The following is a 23,835-nucleotide window of genomic DNA, read 5'->3' as shown; positions in this document are numbered from 1 at the left end:
GAGGGTTTTCGAGTATGAGCCTTTGATGGGGATCAGGATCTGGATATCGTCTGCGTAGAGAAAGTGTTTTAGGTTGAGGTTGGTGAGGAGTTGGCAAAATGGTAGAAGGTAGATGTTAAAGAGTGTCGGGGATAGAGAGGAGCCTTGTGGGACTCCTACAGATGAGTCATGGCGTGAGGATTGTTTGTTCTGGATTTTGACCTTGTGTAACCTCTGTTGCTGAGAAACGATTTGAACCTATGGCAGCTAACTGGTTGATGAGGATGGAGTGGTTGACGGTATCGAAGGCTGCCGAAATGTCCAGAAGGACCAGCAGAAAAGATTGACCTTTGTCGAGACCCAGGATGAGGAAGTCTGTTAGGGAAGTAAGGAGGGATTCCGTGCCTAGATTTTTACGGAATCCATATTGCGAGGCGGATAGAAGTTTATTATCTTCAATGTAGTCCGATAGTTGGGAGTTCACAAGCCTTTCCATAATCTTAGCAATGAAGGGGAGATTGGCTATTGGGCGGAAGTTGTTAGGATCTTTTGGGTCCAAATTTGTTTTTTTTAGGACTCTTTGAATCTCGATCTCTCAGAGACATCTCAGTGCTACATTGTGTAGCAGAGAAATAAAAGATCGTTTCATAGTTCTAAAAATTACAGATAACAGTGCTTCTTGTGTATTTATTTTATTTTAATTATAGTCTCCTTTCAGCCACTTCAAAGCAGCTTAGGTTTCGATACTGTAGGTATTTTCCTGTCCCCAGAGGCTTACAATAAGTTAGTAGCTGAGGCAATGGAGGGTGAAGTAACTTGCCCAAGGTGATAAGGAGTGACAGTAGGATTTGAACCTTTTCTTCCCTCGTTTATAGCCCACCTCCTCTCTTGGATATCCCTTTTAATGGTTTATTTTCTTCCAGTTCAGGTAGTACAGACAGTGAGGACAGTACAGACTCTGAAGAGGAGGATGGCTTGAAACAGAGCTTATTTGAGTCCAACAATGGCAGTGCAGACGACAACATGGAAGTGGATTCGAATGAGGGTATGTATTTTTTGAAAGTTGTATCAAGTTGAGTATATTATGCCTCATTGTGGTCAAAGCCTTAGGGGCAATGTATTAAGCTGTATTAAAACCAGCCAGTAATGTGCTTAACAGCTGGTTTAACACCAGTATTTTCCTCAGCAAAACACCATGCTCAACATCTAATGTACTAAAGAACATTTCCTAGTGTATAGACAGATGGACTCAGGCCCAGTGAGTTTATGCTCCCCTGCCAGCAGATGGAGACTGAGCAAACTGATGTAACAGTATATATAACCCTGCAGTGACCCCAGCCTTCTAGTATTCTCTGTCTCCAACACATGGTGAATGTGCATCTCCCTATGGGGATTGCTTTGAGCTTTTTGAAAAGAGAAATTTGAAATTCTAAATTAGGAAAAGAAAGCCCAACCCTCCTGCAGTGATAGCTAAAGGTCCCTCCCCCAGTTGAGAATTTCTGAGGCGATTTCCATGGTTCCTCAGAGGTGTGCCTTGGTCCAGTAGTTGGGTTTCCCAGCATGGAATTTGCTGCTAGTTCACATGAAAGGTAGTGGGTGCAGGAGGCCAAGCATGGCGGTGATGGCAGATGCCCTCCCCCCCCCCCCCCCCCCCCTCCCGCAGCCGTAGACCGTCTTTTGAGCTCAGGTAAGGTTTAAAAAAAAAAAAGAAAGTTTTACCTGAATCAGAGACAATTAGAGGGGTTTCAGAACTTTCTCCAGTCTCCATTCTCGGTGCACCATGCTGATGTTCGCTCCTGTTGGAGTTGGGGAACTGGGCAGCCTAGCCTGTAAGGTTGAGCGGCTCCCAGTAGGCTAAGGCCCACACTTAGCCTTTTTTCTTGCACGCCACATGGTAGACCGTGGCAGCTGTTTTCGCATGCTCTTGTGATTGTTCTGCTGTCCTCTCTAGGTCGTCGGTATGCGCAGTGTGTCGGCTCTGCAACATGCGTTGTGCGCGCATTTTTTTGGGCACACTTTTTACACGCTCAAATTTTTACGCGCTTAACTTGGCACACACACCTTGCTGCTCTTTCTTCTAGGCACTTATTTTTTGGGCATTTTTCATTTTTGAGCACGAGCTGTTCCGACGCAAGTTTACTGCACTGATGGCACCTGTAAGCAAGAAGCTTAAGCATCTTCCTATTTGTGTTGACTGTCATAAGAGGACTTCTCAGCCTGACCTGGCTTCTAACCTGTGTCTGTGCTGCTCAGATGGTCAGGAAGGGTTGTCTTCCTCAGATTCTGCTAAGCCTGGCTCTTCCCATTCTGATGATATGTTGGTCACGGCCTTGACTGGGGGGATGCCAGATCCTGATTCTCCCTTGACTGGCTCCTCCGCTGGCGAGGGCAGTTCTGTGGGACCAGCTCCAATTCTTTCTGGGCTTGGTCTGGACCCAGCTGCTTTTTCTTGGGTAGAATTTTTTCAAGGCTTACAAGCCTTTCTTCAGGCACAGTCCTCCGCTTTCCCCATTTCTGTCCAGTCGGACCCTCAGCCGGTGGTTTCTCCCTCTTCCAGCCCTATGTTTAAGTGCTGGGGCTCGCCTCGGCTCCCTGTGGGTGTGCTCAACAGGAATCCGGATGGCACTGATGATGAGGTTGATCCTGATTCCCTGGAAGATGGGGAAATTTCTCCAGGGCCGGAACCGTATTTGAACCATGCTGTGGCTCTTTCATAGAGATGAATTGTCAGCCTCGATTTCCCAGACCTTGAATCAGCTAGGTGTTCGTGATTTGGATGCTATGTCAGAGCCAAGGAAGAATCCCATTTTGGTTTCGTTACGTAAAGCCTTTTGGAGAGCCGGTGGTCGAAGAGAGAGGGAACAACTAAGGGATTGGCTTCACCTGGGTTAGAGTGAAGCGGCCTGAACGGACTCACAACGAGGCCAACGAGTGACATCAGTGCAGGGCATCTGCTACTATAAAGGAAGTGGCAGACGGCGTGTTACCTGGGAGCCGGTGGTCGAGGAGAGAGGGGCATCCAGGCCTGTCGCCACACTTTGAGACCCCTTTAACATCTGTGGAAGTCCCGGAACAACTAAGGGATTCGCTTCACCTGGGTTAGAGTGAAGCGGCCTGAACGGACTCACAACGAGGCCAACGAGTGACGTCCGTGCAGGGCGTCTGCTACTATAAAGGAAGTGGCAGAAGGCACGCTGCCTAAGCCGCGCGCTCCGTAAGGGGCACGCGGTTTGGTCCGTCTTAGGCCAGCAAAGGCTGGAAGGCTGCCACGGATTCTTGGCTCTGGACTGGAAATCTTCCCTTCTCCAAAACCTGAAATTTGTTGAATTCGACAGAAGACTAAGTAGAGGCTTCAAGCTTGTTATTATAATTTATGTAAATGAATCATGCCGCATACAAAAAGAAAAGGCAAGGTAAGGCAGGATGCCTCAACCCCAGCCAGACCCAGCCTGGTTCAAACAACATTAGCAGGTCTCTACTCAATTACAGACAATAAGACCCCAGAGAGTCCCATTACAACAGAGGATATGGAGCATGTATCCCTATTGTCGGGAGAGGTTAGTCTAAGTCCTGGGGTCCCAACCACACCCGCACCACCAATGCCCATTGCAACCACCAGAGTCCTAGGTTCACCCATAGTACGGACAGCGTCTAATGGATTCAACCCGTTTGAGGAGGATGATGGTGAGGGGATAGCAAGGCCGGAAGAAAAGGAAGGACGAGATCCTCCAACTCAAATGGTGATGCGAAAGAATGAAAACATCGGTGGTCAAGTTCTGGTATCTGGGGGAAGTATGTCAGTCCCCCTCACTGGGGTGGCTTTTGGACAAGATCTTTCAAATGTATTAATGTACCCTCTACTTCTAATGCCAAAACTGGGGGTCCTAAGCATGTTTCCTTAGAGATGTTGTGGTCAGCGATAGTATTGTTGCAGAACAATATAGTGAATTTAAACAGTAATATAAAAGATATGCAGTCCACGTTGTTAAATATAAATCCTTTGGTGACAAGTAACGAAGTATTTCTAGTGAAGGTAAAAGAAGAATTAATTATAATAAAAGAAGTTCAAATATCGATAATAAAGGGAGAAAATATTTTAACATAAAAAATGGAAAATTTGGAAAATGTAGTTCGATATTGTAATTTAAGATTTGTTAATTTTCCTAAATGCAGAATGACTTCCCCAAAGGAACAACTTAAGAATTATTTCAGATAAATTTTGTCAATTACATCTGATAATCTTTTTTGAACGAGAGAAATTCAAATATAAATATAGAATTGCCTCCACAAGAGATAACTTTGAACGTAACAGAATTATTAGAAACCTCATACACTGCCCAGATTGAGAAAAGAGGGACATTAATGGTTAAATTTGCCCATTCTTTGGAAAGGGATAAAGTGTTAAAATTATTTATGCAAAACAGAACCTCTCTCTATCTGGGTCAGAAGATATGGGTTTACCCAGACGTGGCGAAAGAAACCCAACTTAAGAGAAAAAAGTTTATTAGTTTAGCTAATGTTGCCAGAACATATGGTATTCGTATACTTATAAGATTCCCCAGTAAGTGCATTATGTACGTGGATGGTACAAAATATATATATTTTGATCCAATTGATTTGGAGAAATTTTTGGAAGAGCATAGAAACCAGCGAGGGGGGCAGAAACTCCCGATCCAAATGTTGGGAATGTATCAAATGAATAATCTGTATTAATTCTGTCTATTTTTTTTTAAATAGAATTTAATATTATGTTGATCATTTGCTCTACAGGCTCCCCCATTTTGTTTAGTAACATGGAATCAGGAGACAGAGTAATTTGATTTTATGTTGGATAAATGTTATGTTAAATTTGAGAGTGAACTTGCCATGTGTTCCTGATTCCTAAGAATTCAATGTAAATTGAATACTAAATATGAACGGTTTGTGATGTAAACTTAAATTCATAAATAAAGAATTGAAAAAAAAAAAAAGCCTTTTGGTTTTTTACCTGTGATGGACGCCATCCAGGAATTGATTAATCTGGAATGGGATGTCCCAGAGGCAAATTTTAAAGGGGGTCAGACATTGGAAAGTCTGTACCCCCTGGATCCAGTTGTGAGAGAGCATTTGTATTTTCCCAAAGTGGATGCTCTGGTATGTGCCGTATCTAAGCGGACGACTGTCCCCATTGAGGGAGGAGCAGCCTTGAAGGATGTACATGATAGAAGGATTGAGGCTATTCTTAAGCAAGCCTTTGAGGCAGTGGCGATGAATTTACAGATTGTCTCCTGTTGTGCCCTAGTGGCGAGATCTTGTCTGCTTCTCTTGTAGGAGGTTGATGAGTCTAGAGGGAATTCCAGAGTAGTTATGGAGCCTGCAGCCACCGTTTTAGCAGATGCAGACTGTGATTTGGTCCAGAACTCGGCTAGAGAAGTGGCTTCAGTGATAGCAACAAGGTGTCAACTCTGGATGTGAAATTGGTCAGCTGACACAGTTTCCAAAGCCAACCTTACCAAGATGCCCTTTAAAGGCTCACTGTTGTTTGGGAGCAGGTTGGAGAAACTGGACAGTAACTGGGGCAAGACTCCGGTGCCTCGGTTGCTGGAGGATAAAAAACAATTACAAAGCCCCTTTGGTATGAGGGGCTGTTTCCAGAGTTCCAGGCGTTTTTGTTCATACAGAGGGATGACCTTTCAGCGGGCTTTGCCTTTTAGTAGGTCTCAGTCCTTTCGTCCCCAGCAGCCCAAGAGAGGAGCGGACTTGGGTGGTGGACCTTCCTGAGCTTCCCAATGAAGATTTGCTGACCCACCTTCTGGAACAGGACATAGGGGGATGTCTCTCTCTCTTTTAGCGGACATAGATCAAGATCACATCAGACCAGTGAGTCGTGGAGGTGATACATGAAGGGTATGCACTGGAAGTTTGCAGTCCACTCCCCACAGAAGAATCAGGCAGTGGAGTTCACGCTTCAAAGGCTACTCAGACTGAAGGCTGTGGTTCTGGTGCCCACATCTCAAGAAAGTATGGGACGATATTCCATTTATTTTGTTGTGCCCAAGAAGGAGGGCTCTTTTCGTCCCATTTTGGATCTCAAGAGGGTCAACTGTCACTTGAAGGTTACTCATTTTCGAATGGAAACCTTACACTCTGTAATAATAGCGGTGCAGTCAGGAATTTCTGACCTCCTTGGATCTGTCAGAGGCTTACCTTCATATTCCCATCTGATTGGAACATCAGTGCTTTGTATGCTTTGCAATGTTAAGGCTCCATTGTCAGTTTGGGTGCTGCCTTTTGGTTTAGCCACCGCTCCCAGAACATTTTCCAAGATTATGGTGGTGGTAGCGGAGGCCTTGTGAAAAGAGATAATCCTGGTGCAACCATATTTGGATGACTGACTGATTCGAGTCAAGTCTCAGGAAGAGAGCCACTTGGTGACACACAAGGTGATCTCCTGGAGCTTGGTTGAGTGGTGAACCTGACCAAGAGCAATCTTCAACCATCCCAGTCTTTGGAGTATCTGGGGATCTGGGTCGACACAGGACAGGACAGAGTTTTCCTACCGGAAGTTTGGATCCAGAGATTGATGTCTCAAGTGTGTCAGTTGATGAACACCATACGCCCGATGGTGTGGTCCTATCTACAGGTATTTTCTTGATGGCAGCTACCCTGGAAGTGGTGCCGTGGGCAAGGGCACAAATGAATCCTCTTCAGCACTCTCTGCTATCTCGTTCTATCCCGCAGTCTCAGGATTATGTGGTTCAACTCCACTTGCCAATGAAAATCTGCTCCCGCCTCCAGTGCTGGTTGCAGGAGGATCAACTGAGAGAGGGAGTTTCCTTGTCCTCCCTGGCCTGGTTGAAAGTCATGACAGATGCGAGTCTCCATGGTTGGGGGGCTCACTGCCTGGAGTTAACAGCCCAGGGGTGCTGGAATGCCAAAGAGTGCTGCCTGGAGGCCCAGCTATATGGCTGGTATGCTTGCAGTTCAGCCACAGACTGCAGAATCAAGTGGTTTGCATGATGTCAGACAGCACGACAATGGTGGCCTATATCAATCGCCAGGTAGGAACCATGAGGCAGCAAGTGTTGCGGGAAGTAGACCTGCTGTTGGAATGAGCGGAAGGTCATCTGCAGATGATCTCGGCCTCTCTTATTGCATGAAAAGACAGCGTAGGAGCAGACTTTCTCAGCAGGGAAAGTCTGGACTCAGGAGAGTGGGTGTTATCAGCCAAGGCATTTCAGCTGATTGTGGATTGCTGGAGCCTTCCGTTCCTAGACCTGTTGGCAACTTCTCGAAATGCGAAGGTTCCTCTATTCTACAGTCGAAGGAGAGATCCGTGGTCCCTGGGAATAGACACTCTCATACATGTCTGGCCGGAAGACAGGTTGCTTTATGCCTTTCCTCCATGGCCCTTGTTGGGCAGGATAATTCGCAAGATCGAAGGCCACATGGTCCTAGTACTCCTGGTGGCGCCAGACTGGCCCAGGCGCCCGAGGTATATGGATTTGCAACTACTTCTTGTGGAGGCCCCCTTCATCTTCTACCACACATGGATCTGCTTCAGCAGGGACCTACTTGATTCTGTCTTATGGTTTGTCCCTTGAGAGGGCTTGTCTGTTAAAGCATGATTATTCCTCTGCGGTGATTGCTACTTTACTCCGCACTCACAGGTTCTTCACTTCCTTGGCTTGTGTGTGGGTGTTGAGCGTTTTTGAGGCCTGGTGTGAGGAGTGGGGTGTTTTTCCTCGTTCAGTTAAGATCCCTCTCATTCTGGATATTTTGCAGGATGGATTGAATAAAGGGTTGGCCCTAAATTCCTTGAAGGTGCAGGTAGCAGCTCTTGCCTGTTTCAGAGGCCTGGTAAATGGTGTTTTCTTGTCGTCTCATCCTGATGTGGCCCATTAGAACATAAGAACATAAGAAAATGCCATACTGGGTCAGACCAAGGGTCCATCAAGCCCAGCATCCTGTTTCCAACAGTGGCCAATCCAGGCCATAAGAACCTGGCAAGTATCCAAAAACTAAGTCTATTCCATGTAACTATTGCTAATGGCAGTGACTATTCTCTAAGTGAACTTAATAGCAGATAATGGACTTCTCCTCCAAGAACTTATCCAATCCTTTTTTAAACACAGCTATACTAACTGCACGAACCACATTCTCTGGCAACAAATTCCAGAGTTTAATTGTGCGTTGAGTAAAAAAGAACTTTCTCCGATTAGTTTTAAATGTGCCCCATGCTAACTTCATGGAGTGTCCCCTAGTCTTTCTACTATCCGAAAGAGTAAATAACCGATTCACATCTACCCGTTCTAGACCTCTCATGATTTTAAACACCTCTATCATATCCCCCCTCAGTCGTCTCTTCTCCAAGCTGAAAAGTCCTAACCTCTTTAGTCTTTCCTCATAGGGGAGTTGTTCCATTCCCCTTATCATTTTGGTAGCCCTTCTCTGTACCTTCTCCATCGCGATTATATCTTTTTTGAGATGCGGCGACCAGAATTGTACACAGTATTCAAGGTGCGGTCTCACCATGGAGCGATACAGAGGCATTATGACATTTTCCATTTTATTCATCTTTCCTTTTCTAATAATTCCCAACATTCTGTTTGCTTTTTTGACTGCCGCAGCACACTGAACCGACAATTTCAATGTGTTATCCACTATGACACCTAGATCTCTTTCTTGGGTTGTAGCACCTAATATGGAACCCAACATCGTGTAATTATAGCATGGGTTATTTTTCCCTATATGCATCACCTTGCACTTATCCACATTAAATTTCATCTGCCATTTGGATGCCCAATTTTCCAGTCTCACAAGGTCTTCCTGCAATTTATCACAATCTGCTTGTGATTTAACTACTCTGAACAATTTTGTGTCATCTGCAAATTTGATTATCTCACTCGTCGTATTTCTTTCCAGATCATTTATAAATATACAAGCCGTTAAGCCCGTTAAAACGGGCTACATCCCTCTGTCTCTCACCTCCCCCTCATTCTCTCTCCCCTCACTCTTCACCACCCCCCTACCTCCCTCCCTCCCTCACCCACTCCTCTCCACCCTCCCTCTCCTCTCACTCAGTCCCTCCCTCCCACTCAGTCTCACTCCCTCCCCCCTCTCTCCCTCCCTCTCACTCACTCAGTCCCACTCACTCTCACTCAGTCCCCACTCCCTCCGTCCTCTCCCTCAGTCCCACTCCCTCCCTCCCTCTCTCTCCCTCAGTCCCACTCCCTCCCTCAGTCCCACTCACTCCCTCTCACTCAGTCCCTCCCTCCCACTCAGTCTCACTCACTCCCTCCCCCTTCTCTCCCTCCCTCTCACTCACTCAGTCCCACTCACTCTCACTCAGTCCCCACTCCCTCCGTCCTCTCCCTCAGTCCCACTCCCTCCCTCCCTCTCTCTCCCTCAGTCCCACTCCCTCCCTCAGTCCCACTCACTCCCTCTCACTCAGTCCCCCCTCCCTCTCACTCAGTCCCTCCCCCCCAGTCCCTCCCCCTCAGTCCCTCCCCCTCACTCAATCCCTCCCTCCCACTCAGTCCCTCCCTCCCCCCTCTCTCCCTCCCTCTCTCACTCACTCAGTCCCACTCACTCTCCCTCAGTCCCACTGCCTCCCTCTCTCTCCCAGTCCCACTCCCTCCCTCAGTCCCACTCCCTCTCACTCAGTCCCCCCTCTCCCTCTCACTCAGTCCCACTCACTCCCTCCCTCTCACTCAGTCCCTCCCTCCCACTCTCTCTCTCCGTCCCTCCCTCCCACTCAGTCCGTCCCTCCCTCTCTCTCTCTTCTCCCTCCCTCGCTACTGGCCGCTACCGCCGCCCGCTACCGCCGTCGCCGCCGCTCGCTACCGCCGCCGCCGCTACCGCCGCCAGCTGCCGGTACCGCCGCCGCTCGCTACCGCCGTCGCCGCCCGCTGCTGCCACTGGGCGCCGCCATTTTTTTTCTGACGCTGGCTCAGATCGACGTGCTCGCCCGCACATGCGCGGTAGAGCTGGTCTCTACTGCGCATTTGCGGGCCGTCGGTCAGAGCCCATTTATAAGGTAGATTGAACAGTAAGGGTCCCAATACAGATCCCTGAGGCACTCCACTGTCCACTCCCTTCCACTGAGAAAATTGCCCATTTAATCCTACTCTCTGTTTCCTGTCTTTTATTTTTTTTGTAATTAAGGTTTTTTATTGAAAGCGTGCAAAATATACACATATATAGCATGAACGAAAACAGCCATGAACAATAAAGGCAAAGTATCCGAACAATATACAGCGTTCCAATAACAGAGCAATGTGCAACAACTCTCTTATCTGCAATATCCCCTCCCACCCTACCATCTATTGAGAACCCATGAGGAAACCATGTGTAAAGGGGCACTGGCATATCTAGCAGGTATGCTGAGTGATAGGAGAGCAAGAAGGTCATAGGCCCTTGCGCATTCGCCAATCCCTATACGGCTGCCATACCCTCCGGGACGAGGCCATCTCACTGACCTGGAAGGATCCCGGAAGGATCCCACACTGTTTCCTGTCTTTTAGCCAGTTTGCAATCCACGAAAGGACATCGCCACCTATCCCATGACTTTTTACTTTTCCTAGAAGCCTCTCATGAGGAACTTTGTCAAACGCCTTCTGAAAATCCAAGTATACTATATCTACCGGTTCACCTTTATCCACATGTTTATTAACTCCTTCAAAAAAGTGAAGCAGATTTGTGAGGCAAGACTTGCCCTGGGTAAAGCCATGCTGACTTTGTTCCATTAAACCATGTCTTTCTATATGTTCTGTGATTTTGATGTTTAGAACACTTTCCACTATTTTTCCTGGCACTGAAGTCAGGCTAACCGGTCTGTAGTTTCCCGGATCGCCCCTGGAGCCCTTTTTAAATATTGGGGTTACATTTGCTATCCTCCAGTCTTCAGGTACAATGGATGATTTTAATGATAAGTTACAAATTTTTACTAATAGGTCTGAAATTTCATTTTTTAGTTCCTTCAGAACTCTGGGGTGTATACCATCCGGTCCAGGTGATTTTCTACTCTTCAGTTTGTCAATCAGGCCTACCACATCTTCTAGGTTCACCGTGATTTGATTCAGTCCATCTGAATCATTACCCATGAAAACCTTCTCCATTACGGGTACCTCCCCAACATCCTCTTCTGTAAACACCGAAGCAAAGAAATCATTTAATCTTTCCGCGATGGCCTTATCTTCTCTAAGTGCCCCTTTAACCCCTCGATCATCTAACGGTCCAACTGACTCCCTCACAGGCTTTCTGCTTCGGATATATTTTAAAAAGTTTTTACTGTGAGTTTTTGCCTCTACAGCCAACTTCTTTTCAAATTCTCTCTTAGCCTGTCTTATCAATGTCTTACATTTAACTTGCCAATGTTTATGCTTTATCCTATTTTCTTCTGTTGGATCCTTCTTCCAATTTTTGAATGAAGATCTTTTGGCTAAAATAGCTTCTTTCACCTCCCCTTTTAACCATGCCGGTAATCGTTTTGCCTTCTTTCCACCTTTCTTAATGTGTGGAATACATCTGGACTGTGCTTCTAGAATGGTATTTTTTAACAATGACCACGCCTCTTGGACATTTTTTACTTTTGTAGCTGCTCCTTTCAGTTTTTTTCTAACAATTTTTCTCATTTTATCAAAGTTTCCCTTTTGAAAGTTTAGCACGAGAGCCTTGGATTTGCACACTGTTCCTTTTCCAGTCATTTTTTGAAGGGAAGAAACTTAGGCCTCCCTTGAGGTTACCAGTTCCATTGTGGAGTCTTAATTTGGTGCTGGACATTTTGGCGAGCTCTACGTTCCAACCACTGCAAAGCCTTTCCTTACGGTTGTTGACTTTGAAGACAGTGTTCCTGGTGGTTATATGTTCTGCGTGTCGGATTTCTGAGCTGCAGGCCTTGTTTTGCTGACAGCTATTCCTTCGAGTGACTCTGGGGGCATTACAGCTGCGTACTGTTCCATCCTTCTTGCCCAGGATAGTCTCATACTTTTTTTGAATCAGTCCATCTCCTTGCCATCCCTGGATAAGTTCAGGGATGTGGAGGAGTTTCACCTTTGGTGCTCTTTGGATGTTAATCGTCTTGTCGTGCAGTATCTGGAGGTCTCTGTGTCTTTTTGAAAGACATATCACCTGTTTGTTCTCCATGGCGAGAGTAAGCAGAGTGCTTCGGCTTAGCTCGTTGGATTATGGAGGTAGTCACGGCTGCATATGTTGATGCTGGAAAGACGTTGCCTACTCAGGTTAGGGCTCATTACACTGGGGCTCAGGAAGTGTCATGGGCGGAGATTAGTCTGTGTTGGGAATGAGAGAGTAAGGTACTCTGACACAATATCTATGACATCATTTATTAATGTGACATCATGTTAATATACGTTATTTACAGAAAGTTATTTATATACCACATGATTGCATATGCCATCCAGCACCCTTCGTGTCATCAGCCTTGTATCGAGGAGTCGTCAGGTCAGCAAAGGCAAGAAGGGGGTTTTCAGTGTCCAGCACTCTATACGTCTATAGAGGCAATATCTCCTACTCCCCCCGGACACTGGAAAGTCCTGCTCTTTTATACCGTGCCGTAAACAAGTGTGCGTGCGAGAGAGAAATGATTGATCACTATCGGCCCATGTTATGTATCAACAGTTGCTACTACCCCAGTCGGACTCATCCTGTCCCTGGCATGTAGGCAGTTGATCAGACCGCCGTATTCCTGACAGGGAGCCAGAAAGCTGAGTTGCACAACCTGCTTAACAAGAACATGTTTATCCTACACTCCACCCTTGATCAATCATTCTCCAATGCAGGCACCACTGCATACGAAGCCACTGTAGTCGTATATTTACTTTGATGTGCTATTTTATGCACTCGATAGGTAAGATAACATGTATACACTAGGCAAAGGAGGCATACACACATTACAATAAGGATAGGATGAAAAATCCAATTCAGAGTCATTGTGGCAGTAGAGGAACGTCCGAAAAACACATCCCACCAAGAATGAGAGGTGTCTTTTATCAATTGTTGTTGTAAATGTAGTAGGCATTCCTTGGCAAAGTCCGTTCTAAGCAGGGCACCAGTTACAGCAATGTCCACATGTCTCAGGGTCTGTTTCAACGAATCTGAGGTATTCAATACCTTTTGCAATTTAGTCAAATCCAACAATGGTGTCTTAAAGAATGATAAGTCCAACTTTACCCCCAATTGCGCGTCAGCGATGTCCATTGGTGGTAAATAATATTGTTGAGAACCAAAAGTAAACCAAGTAACATTATATAGGCATCCTGTAAAAGTCAAATTATATACACATACAGTTTCAGGGAATGGAATTGTGAAACCAGTTACATTATCAAGTAATATTAGAAGGCTACAGTGTGCCAAAGGTTGCTGCAACGAGCAATCATCGGGTAATGTGGAATACATTAAAGGGCAAGCCAATCCCATTAGTGTAGGGGTACATATTGTATTGTCAATAGTGTGATTATTGGTGGTCCGTATCCAATTGTTAGTATGCAAAACTTGTATTAGCACACTTCCATTTTCAGGAAGATAGACTGGGAAAGGAAGTGATGTAACTTTACATACAGTATCTGTTAATGTATTGGAGGCGTTATAAAACGTGATTCGGCCTGTACACCAATTTGTGTCGCATATCGTATACTGTGGCTGTGGCATCCAGCCTACAGGATATTGGTATGGTACATATGATTGGAACAATTCCTTCCAAATAGGAGAAATACTCATGTATAGTTTGGTTTGTATCATCTCTTTCTGTTGTTGTAGATACAAAGCTTGCATACGGGATTGTGTCCAATTAACAAATGCAGTCAGATCATGTCCCATTTCCCAAGTGGCATTCCACCCTTCTAAACCAAATCATTATTTAAATGCAAATACTTCTGCACATACTGTTGCATGTTTGCGGGGTCAGGAATCCAATTTGCAATAATGTTAGTGATGAGGCCTGTATCCCCTCCGGCCGTGGCAATTCTGTTCGCTAATACCTCTATGTCCATAGTATTTAATGTGCCCATTCCTGTACCCAATCCTCCCAATAGTGTATCATACCATGCTCGTTTATATCGTGTAAGTTTGGGTCGGTGGGGAAATGTTATGTTAAATTTCAACACATGTTTTGTAACATATGGTATAAAAGGAATGCATGTCTCAGGGAATCGGACCACCAGCTGGGAATTACTAGTAACTTCTTTTATAGTAGCATCGTCCAAAAGTACCCAAAGCTGGCCCAATTTGTAATTACAGTAGCATTTTCACATACTAGCACCCAGTCATTAATACTAGTAAGTGTCATATTGAGTGATTGGATTGGGGTGGAATTGCATATCTTCTCCTTCCACATAGCTCGGGTATATTGTAGACTAGGAGCCGAATAGTTACGACACTGTATGGAGGTGTAACGGGCTCTAGAAAACTGATCCCCGATGCGATACTTGACGAGTAATCTAGTGGTTTTGTCCTGTGTTGTCTTTGCTTTCACTACTTTTGCAGTTGTGGTGATGTTCCAAACCACACAAGCATCGTATGCTGTACATGTGAAATTATCCTGCATCCGAGAGGAGGTGCTGATCTTCCACTTGATAGTCCCCCGTCCGAAGGTTACTTCTACAGGCTGATATAGGGTGTGCACCATACCAATGATGGCAAAGAGGTTGATTGCCATAAACGGGAGGTGCAAGCCAACCTGTAGCGAGAGAACACATCGTTAGTTATTCCCTTAGTTTACATCGGATACTGGGTACCTGTATCCAATGTTCATCTCCTTCTGGTAGTACAGTCAGTACTGCATCTTTGCCAACAGCTAAAATTTCACCTTTCCTAGGTTCTCTATGAGGTGTGAAGATCCATATTTTAGCTCATGGATGTAGTTTACTTGGATTGGAGGTGCTTCCAAAGACACCTTGTCCTTGGGGAGTGGAATTGGGAATTCCCCATATTATTTGGTCTGTTACATAGGGAATAATAATCAATTGTACCATTTTGGTTTGGGCAGGAACGTAAATGTCTTTATTCGTCAAGTTATGATACAGTACATATATGGGACCATGGTAGTCAGAATCAATTATTCCCCCCAATACAGTTATGCCTTGTTTTGCCCAACTAGATCGAATACACAGCCATCCGAAATGTTGCTTAGGGATGCTGCACCCAATCTGTAAATCATACAATAAAGATTCATGGGGAGGTATCACTATAGCGATGGGATTGGTTACATCATATCCCGCAGCTTCATAACTATTTTGGCGGGGCAATTCGACGTTTCCCGAAGCCGTGGCCCAGCAAATGATATTTCGAATCTGAGTAGAAGCGGGTTCCTGATTATATAACTTCTGGAAAGGAGTCTTTCCGTCCTTTTTTAAAGGTCTACTATTTAGCAGCTGTAGAGCTGTGGACAATACAGATTTCCACCCCTTCATGGTGGCAGATTTTCTAAGAAAGCGTAACATATTATTTTTTAATAACCCATTCATACGCTCAATAAGGCCGGCAGCTTGTGGATAATATGGAATGTGAAAGATCCATTCAATGTAGTTGTCTCTAGCATATTGCTGCACTAAGTTACCAGTAAAGTGAGTCCCTCTATCGCTCTGAACTTGTTTTGGTATTCCATAATACCGACTCATTTCATTTAAAAGTTTTAACGTAGCTTTCTGATTAGCCTCTGGTGCAGGCACAGCCATCATGATTCCACTGAATGTATCTACTGCCGTACATAAATATACATCTCCTCCACATTTTCGTAAAGGGCCTATAAAATCTATTTGCCAAATAGTGGCAGGACTTAAACCACGATGGATATGCCCCTGCCCAATAGCTTGTGGTGACCTTGGATGTGTCAACTGACAATATTCACATTGTGTGAGTATGTTTTGAAAATCAGGGAGGGATCCTGGTATCCCTCTGGCTTGGGCCCACCTGTGAGTAGCTTCCGCCCCCAAGTGGCCACTTTTTTCGTGTGCCCATTTCCATAGCCCCTGCTCATTTGTGGTCGTGACACTGGCTCGGATTTTTGCGTGTTTATCTGCAATGGAATTGTACAGGTTAGATAAAGAAATATCTTTCACATGTGTGTCTACATGGAACACTGTAACATGCTTTTTGTGACACTCAGCCCAGATTTTTTGCCAAATGTCAGCGCCCCATACTGGGCGGTGATGTATCTTCCATTGATCTTTATGCCATTTTGGCATCCACTGGGTCATTCCTTTCATGACTGCCCAACTGTCAGTATAAATGTGGCAATCCGTTTCCCCTTTTTGTAAAGCCATCCATATGGCATAAAGTTCCGCAAACTGGCTAGATTTGCCTTTCCCTTCTTCCTGACTTCGTTTGTATGGGGATTATACACTACAGCCTTCCATAATCGCTCGGTTCCCTTCATTCTAGCCGAACCATCTGTAAACCAAGCATGTAACTGCTGTTCTTTGGGTAATTGGTCGAATGGTACCCCGGTAGTAACTGGAGAAGGAGGAATATCCAATGTTTCTATCTGTTCTTTTTCTTGATTAATAGGAATTTCCGCTACCTGTTCATGGAGCATGGAGTGCCCAGCCAAGCCTGATTTCGCCCTGTCCTGGATATACCATTTCCATTTTACAATGGAAGCTTCTTGCGCATACCCTATCCGATGGGTATGCGGGGTGCTGTGTACCCACTGCATAATTGGGAATAAAGGGCGCATAAGGATTTCATGGTTCTGAGTTAATTGGTCCGTGTCTAACAAAGCCCAGTAACATGCTAGTAACTGCTTCTCAAAGGCTGAATACTGCCTTGCAGCATCAGGTAATTTCCTGCTCCAAAACCCTAACGGTACTCGTTTACCGTCTTGTTTCTGCCACAGACTCCAGTCCGCATGACAAGAAATTATAGCAATTCTATAATTGATAGCAATTTTATAAGAGATAGCAACTTGTATAAGAGACTTCACAATATAATGTAAATAATTTAATCCTAACTGCTCGGCTTTCTTATTCTAACTCTCTTCTCAGTTTTAAGACCCTTGTTGTAATGTAACTTTTGATCTCTTTGCACCTGTTTATGTTCCGTTTTTTGTTCTCATCCCTTGTTGTATGTAAACCGGCATGATGTGGTTTTCTAATCACGAATGCCGGTATAGAAAAACTCGAAATAAATAAATAAATAAATAAATAAGATGAAAATGAAACTTGTAATTCTACTGGCCCCTCCCTGATAGGCCATAAGTCTAATGCTGTTTGGATAGCGACATTAGCCTGATCAAAAGCATCTTGTTGTAATCGTCCCCATTCGAATTTTTCCTTTTTTCGAGTGACACTATACAATGGGGACAATATTTGCCCCAAATGTGGAATGTGCTATCGCCAGAATCCAAATAGTCCTATAAACTTCTGGGTTTCTTTTTGATTCCGCGGTGGGGAAAACAACAATATCTTATCCTTTGCCTTTGGTAAGATTTCTCTTTTACCATTTGACCACTGTATCCCCAAAAATTTCACAGTGTTGCTAGGCCCTTGTATTTTATTCTTGTTAATTTTCCAATCTCTATTCTCCATATTTATTTATTTATTTATTTATTTATTTATTTAACAGTTTTATATACCGAAGTTCTAGCAACAAAGTTACTAATCAATTCGGTTTACATTGTAACAATAAAATTGACAGAATGTAGAATAATGTCTTACAGAGAACAGGGAAGATTTAACTTGGAAAAATAAAATAACTTAATGAGAACAATAAATAACTTCAACGGAGCAAGGAGAGTACAATTTAAATAACAAAATAATTTAGGAGAATATATGTTCGGAATTGAATGAGTCGGGCCTGAGGTCGAATATTGAAAAGATCAGAATAGTTATTGGGATTAGGAGAATGCTTGATTAAACAACCAAGTCTTGAGTCTCTTTTTAAAGGTGGGAGTCGATTGTTCCAATCTCAGGTCAGGAGAGAGAGAGTTCCAGAGTTTAGGTCCAGCGGTGGAAAGAGCTCTTTTACTAAGAGAAGTTTTGAGCGGATGGGCCTTAAGCGTGCCTCTCTGGGCTAGCCTCGTTGGACGGGAAGAGGTGTGAAGTTGTAAAGGGATGGTGAGTTCAATTGGAGAAGAGTTTTTGATGACTTTGTGGATTATTGTTATGGTTTTATAGAAGATTCTCTGATTGATGGGGAGCCAGTGAAGGTTCTTTAAGATGGGTGTAATATGTTCCCTTTTGTTGGATTTGGTTAGAATCCTCGCAGTGGCATTTTGTAATAATTGTAGAGGTTTCAAAGTGTTAGCGGGTAGACCAAGCAGTAAAGAGTTACAATAATCTATTTTCGAGAATATTATTGTTTGTAGAACATATCTGAAGTCATGGAAATATAATAGGGGTCTTAGTCTCTTTAATAATTGAAGTTTAAAGAAGCAATCCTTTATGATGTTATTGATGAAAGTTTTGTAGTTCAGCAGATTGTCCATGGTGACCCCAAGATTTCTGACCTGGGTGGAGAAGGCTGGAGGAGAAAAGGAGTGTGTGTTGAGTGAGGAATGGTTGCCATCTGGAGTGATGAGCAGAAATTCTGTCTTATTGGAGTTAAGTATCAAATTAAGCTTTGTTAGGAGATTGTTGATGGAAAGTAGACAGGAATTCCAGAATTGTAAGGTGTTTTGTAATGAATCTTTGATTGGGATAAGGATTTGGACGTCATCTGCATAAATAAAATGTGTAAGATTAAGATTGGAAAGGAGCTGACATAGGGGGAGAAGAAAAATGTTAAATAATGTAGGAGATAAAGACGAACCTTGTGGGACTCCCATGGTGGATCTGAAAGGAGGTGATTCTTTACTATTAATTTTGACTTTGTAAAATCTATTTTGGAGGAAAGATGAGAACCATTTGAGTGCTGTGTTTTTTATGCCAATCTCTGATAGACGATCTAAGAGGAAATCATGGTTCACCGTATCGAAGGCTGAAGATAAGTCGAGAAGAATGAGGAGGCAGGAATGTTTTTTCTCTAGGTTCAAGAGAATATTGTCTGATAGAGATAGAAGGAGGGATTCAGTACTTCTAGATTTACGGAAACCAAGTTGAGATGATGAAAGGAAGTTGTTGTTTTCCAGGTATTCGGAAAGTTGTTTATTGACTAATTTTTCCATGATTTTAGAGATGATTGGAAGATTAGCTATAGGGCGGAAGTTGGCTGGATTATCTGGAGAGAGATTTGGTTTTTTTAGCAAAGGTTTCTGAATGGCGAGTTTGAGTGGGGTAGGAACGAGACCTTGTGATAAGGAGGCATTGATGATCTGTGATAGAGGATAAGAGATGTCTTTGGCAATTGAGATAAGGAGATTAGCTGGAATTACATCTAGTGGGTGGGAGGAAGGTTTGAGTCTTTTTAGAACATTTTCAATTTCCAACGAGGAGACCGGTTCAAGGATCTCAAGGCTTGCAGTGATTTGTAGAGGGGAGGAGAGTAGATGAGGAGGAGAAGAGGCTTTCTTTATCTTGAGAGGGTCCAGGAGGTTAGGGATTTTGTTCTTGAAATAGGCGAGTTCTGCGGCTTTACTTACTGCTTTGTCGTCTGGGAATGAGAAAGCGGGTTGTTTGGTGAGTGATGCCACTAAAGCGAAGAGGGCTTTAGGATCGAATATGAAGTTATGAATTTTCTGAGCGTAGAAGTCCTTTTTTATCCGAAGAAGGGAGATCCTGTATTGATGCATTAGAGTTTTATAGGCTATGAGGTTTGTAGTTGAAGGATTCCTGCGCCAGATCTTTTCTTTGTGCCTAAGATCACGTTTAACAGCTTTGAGATTTGGAGTATACCAAGGTTTTTTAGGATCTTTGTTGCTTTGAATGTTTTTGGTGATTAGTGGGCAAGTAAGGTCTGCAACTTTGTTAGTGATTTTAGACCAGGAGGCCAAAGCTGAGTTAGCGTCTGTAAGATCTAGAATATTTAATTCCTGAGTGAGATGAGATAAAAGGGTTTCTGGCTTGCAGAGTTTTCTGAAATGGATTGTGGTTTTTTGGGGGGCAGTAGGAATTGAGAGGTGGTTTCGTAAAGATAAGTTGATTAACTTGTGGTCAGACCAAGGTATAGAATGGCAGGTAATATTGGAGTTGAGGGAGAGATTGTGATTTATGAAAATTAGATCCAGGGTATGACCAGCTTTGTGTGTGGGTTCGTTTATGAGTTGTTTGAAACCCATGGAATTGAGGGAGCTAAGGAAGGCTTCACAGTTGGATGAACGAGGTGTAGCATCAACATGGATGTTGAAATCTCCCATTAATATAGCAGGTGAGTCGGAGTCTATGTGTTTAGCAATGCATTCTATTAAGGGCGAAGGATCTGAGTCTAAACTTCCAGGGGGGGAGTAGGTGAGGCCGATTTGCAGATGTGATGATTTAAAGACAGCGAATTCGAAATTTTTAGAAGAACTGGATGCTTGAAGCGATAGTCTAAATTTTTTTTTGGCAGCAAGAAGAAGACCACCACCTCTTTTTTTCAATCTAGGGATAGAGAAGATATCGTAGGATTGAATTGGAAGTTGGTTGAGAAGGGCTGTGTCTTCTGGTTTCAACCATGTTTCTTTAATGGCAAATAAGTCAGGTTGCTCTTCTGTGAGATAGTCATCTAAGAGATGAGTTTTTTTTTTGTTTTTTTTTTACTACTACTTTTATTTTCTACTACTTGTGCTAGAGCTCTCGCTACTTGCTCTTCTGTATCCCCTTGTACTAATATATCATCAATGTAATGAGTTAATTGTATGTCTTTTGGACAATCATACCTTTCTAAATCTTCTGCCACCCTCTGGTGACATATGGTAGGGCTATGTAAGTATCCCTTAGGTAGTCTAGTGAAGGTATACTGTCGTCCTTCCCACGTGAAGGCAAATTGTTCTTGGTTTTCTTTACAGATAGGAATTGTGAAAAAAGCATTTGCTAAATCAATTACAGCGTACCACTTCCCTGAATGTTGCTGTATCTGCTCTACAATATCGGGGACCGCAGCAGTCAGAGGGTCCGTATTTTTGTTCAAAGCCTTGTAATCTACTGTCATTCTCCACGAGCCATCTGATTTCTTCACTGGCCAGATGAGATTATTCCAACCACTAGTGGTTGGAATTAGCACCCCAGCTTCCTGTAAATCCTTAATTTCCTAGCGTGTAGCAGATGGACTCCGAACAAGTGGGTATAGTGTGCTCGTGCTAGCAGTTAGAGACGGATCTGACGTCAGCACGGGTACATATACCACCACAGGAAGTGAAGCAACTCAGTAATTTCCGTCTCCAAAGCAGTTTGGAGCGTCTGCACGCTCGCTGAGCGTGTTTTCCAATACTACTTTCTACTTTCTAAATTTCTCAGTAGATACAGAAGACGAGCCCCACACTCCAGCGGTGATACCCTCGGGTCCCTCCCCCAGTTGAGTTTCCCGAGGTGATTTCCATGATCCCTCGGAGGTCTATGCCTCGGTCCGGTGGCCGAACCGCGGCAGGGATCTAGCCCCCGAGCGAGAAGGGCTCGGGCGTGGCTGAGAGGCGCCTCGGTCCCGGTGAGGACTTAGCCCCGAGCGAGACGAGTTCGGCAGCTTAGAGGCAGCGGGTGCACTTCCTCGAGCGTGGCGGTGAAGGTATTCCCCCTCTCCCACCACAGCCGGAGACCGCCCGGGTTACAGCCGGGAAGCGCCGCAGATCAGGTAAGGCATACATCTCTTACTTTTTGGTCTCCGAGGTACGAGGATCGGCGGTGTTGCCTGCAGGCGGCACGCCGTGGAGGTCGCCATTTTGTCTGCCTTGTTCAGGTACTGAGCGACAACGGATAGGCGCACAACGCAGCATATTGTATATTATTGAGCGCATATTGTATATTATTGAGCGCATATTGCTGAGCGCATATTGTATATTATTGAGCGCATATTGCTGAACGCATATTATTGAGCGAATATTGTATATTATTGAGCGCATATTGCTGAACGCATATTATTGAGCGCATATTGGGGGTAATTTTCATAAGGATTTACATGTGTAAATGTAACTGCTATTGTAGCAATTTTCAAAAGCCATTTACTTGAGTAAAGGACACTTACGCGAGCAAATCCTATGGACAATTCATGGCATATATTGTAGCAATTTTCAAAAGCCCACTTATACGAGTAAAGTGCATTTACTCGAGTAAAATCCAGTTTTAAGTGAGTAAATGCTTTTTAAAATCAGGCCCATTGTATATTATTGAGCACATATTGCTGAACGCATATTATTGAGCGCATTTGTATATTGTTGAGCGCATATTGCTGAATGCATATTATTGAGCGCATATTGTATATTATTGAGCGCATATTATTGGCAGCATATCGCATAAGCGCTGGCGCCCTGCATTCGCAGGACGCGATGGAACACTTGAACGCCCCGGCGTCTCCCGAGGCGGCACCTCCTGATTCCGGCGTGAAAGCTCTTGGCCTGTGCTCAGCGTGCCAGCTTAGAGCCACGCAGAGCGAGGAGCCAGACTCCCTTTGTGCCCAATGTGAGGAGGCCATGGGAGCCTCGGGCCAGGACCAGTCTCAACCGAGGTTTACCGACAGTTCCCCAGGGGCCACCCCGGATCTAACGAGCTGTCTCGAACAGCTAGGAATCCCAGGGGACCTGGTACCCCGACGGCTAGAGACCGCTTCCATTTCCTGGGTGGACTTATTTAAGGGGATCCACGCCTTTGTACAGATGCAGTCTGCTTCCCGTCCGGGCCCTGCTGCCCCGGCTGCCCCTGCCCCCGGACCCTCTCGTCCTTACCGCGGGCACCCGCCTCCGGGCAGTCCAGCTCAGGCGGATCCTGATGTCTCGGAGGACGAGTCCGGACTCCCCGAGGAGGAGGAACTTCCCTCAGGGATAGAGCCATATCGAACTATGAGGCGGTTCTTCCCCAAGGAAGATCTCTCTGACCTGGTTTCTCAGTGCCTGACGGAATTGGCTATTCCAGGCCCCAGTACCATGGAGGCATCCCATCAGAACCCCCTGCTGGAGGGTCTTCGTCCGACGGCCCGCCATTTTCCCTTCCTGCAAGCGGCACAACAGCTGAACGGTTTGGAATGGAATGCGCCGGAGGCCTCATTCAAAGGGGGTCGGGCCCTGTCTGGCATGTACCCCCTGGACCCGGCAATCAAGGATATGCTGGCGTGCCCTAAGGTGGACGCCATAGTTAGCGCTGTGGTCAAGCGCACTACCATTCCAGTGGAGGGGGGGGCGGCCCTTAAGGAGACTCATGACCGACGCCTGGACGCCATCCTGAAACAAACGTTTGAGGTGGCAGCTCTGTCTCTGCGGATCGCAACCTGCTGCACAGTGGTGACACGTGCCTGTTTGTCACAGGTCAGAAACAATGCCCCGGCAGCTGACATGGAGTCAGCTCTCTCCTTTCTCACAGATGCCGCCTCCGACCTAGTCCGTATGACAGCCAAGGGGGTATCATCCTCAGTAGCAGCCAGGAGGCAGCTCTGGATACGGAACTGGTCAGCCGATGCTCCTTCTAAGACACGTCTCACTAGAATGCCGTTCAAGGGTTCTCTTCTGTTCGGCAGCGACCTAGATAAACTGGCCAGCACATGGGCGCCTCTCCAGTACCTCGACTGCCGGAAGATAGGTCCAAGAAGAACCAGCGCATCTTTCTGAGGCCCTCCAGAGGTAGAAGCTCCCAACGCTTCACTCCCTATAGGAGTCGCTACCAGGCACCTCGTCCTCAGGCCAGGACCCAGTCCTTTCGGACCAAGCAGCACAAGAGGGGAGCCGGCTCGAGTTCAGGACCCGGCCGCACCTCACAATGAGAATCAGCCGATCCATCCGGGGGACGAAGCCATAGGGGGCAGGTTAACCCTCTTCTACCCCAGATGGGTCGAGATTACGTCGGACCAGTGGGTCCTTGCCAT

The 23,835-nt window shown here is 45.2% G+C and overlaps 1 protein-coding gene across 6 annotated transcripts in view; it reads left to right on the top strand.

Annotated features, from left to right (window-relative positions):
- PPP6R3 (protein phosphatase 6 regulatory subunit 3) overlaps nucleotides 1-23,835 on the top strand; it is a 1,439,644-nt gene that overhangs the window by 1,052,919 nt on the left and 362,890 nt on the right. For all 6 annotated transcript variants that reach the window (XM_029582701.1, XM_029582702.1, XM_029582698.1 and 3 more), the window contains one exon: nucleotides 903-1,024. In XM_029582701.1, the coding sequence (XP_029438561.1) occupies nucleotides 903-1,024 (122 nt within the window). The remainder of the gene's footprint in view (nucleotides 1-902; nucleotides 1,025-23,835) is intronic.

Source organism: Rhinatrema bivittatum, chromosome 17, assembly GCF_901001135.1.
Source record: "Rhinatrema bivittatum chromosome 17, aRhiBiv1.1, whole genome shotgun sequence".
In the NCBI taxonomy this organism is placed as follows: domain Eukaryota; kingdom Metazoa; phylum Chordata; class Amphibia; order Gymnophiona; family Rhinatrematidae; genus Rhinatrema; species Rhinatrema bivittatum.
This window is presented reverse-complemented; position numbering and strand designations above follow the sequence as displayed.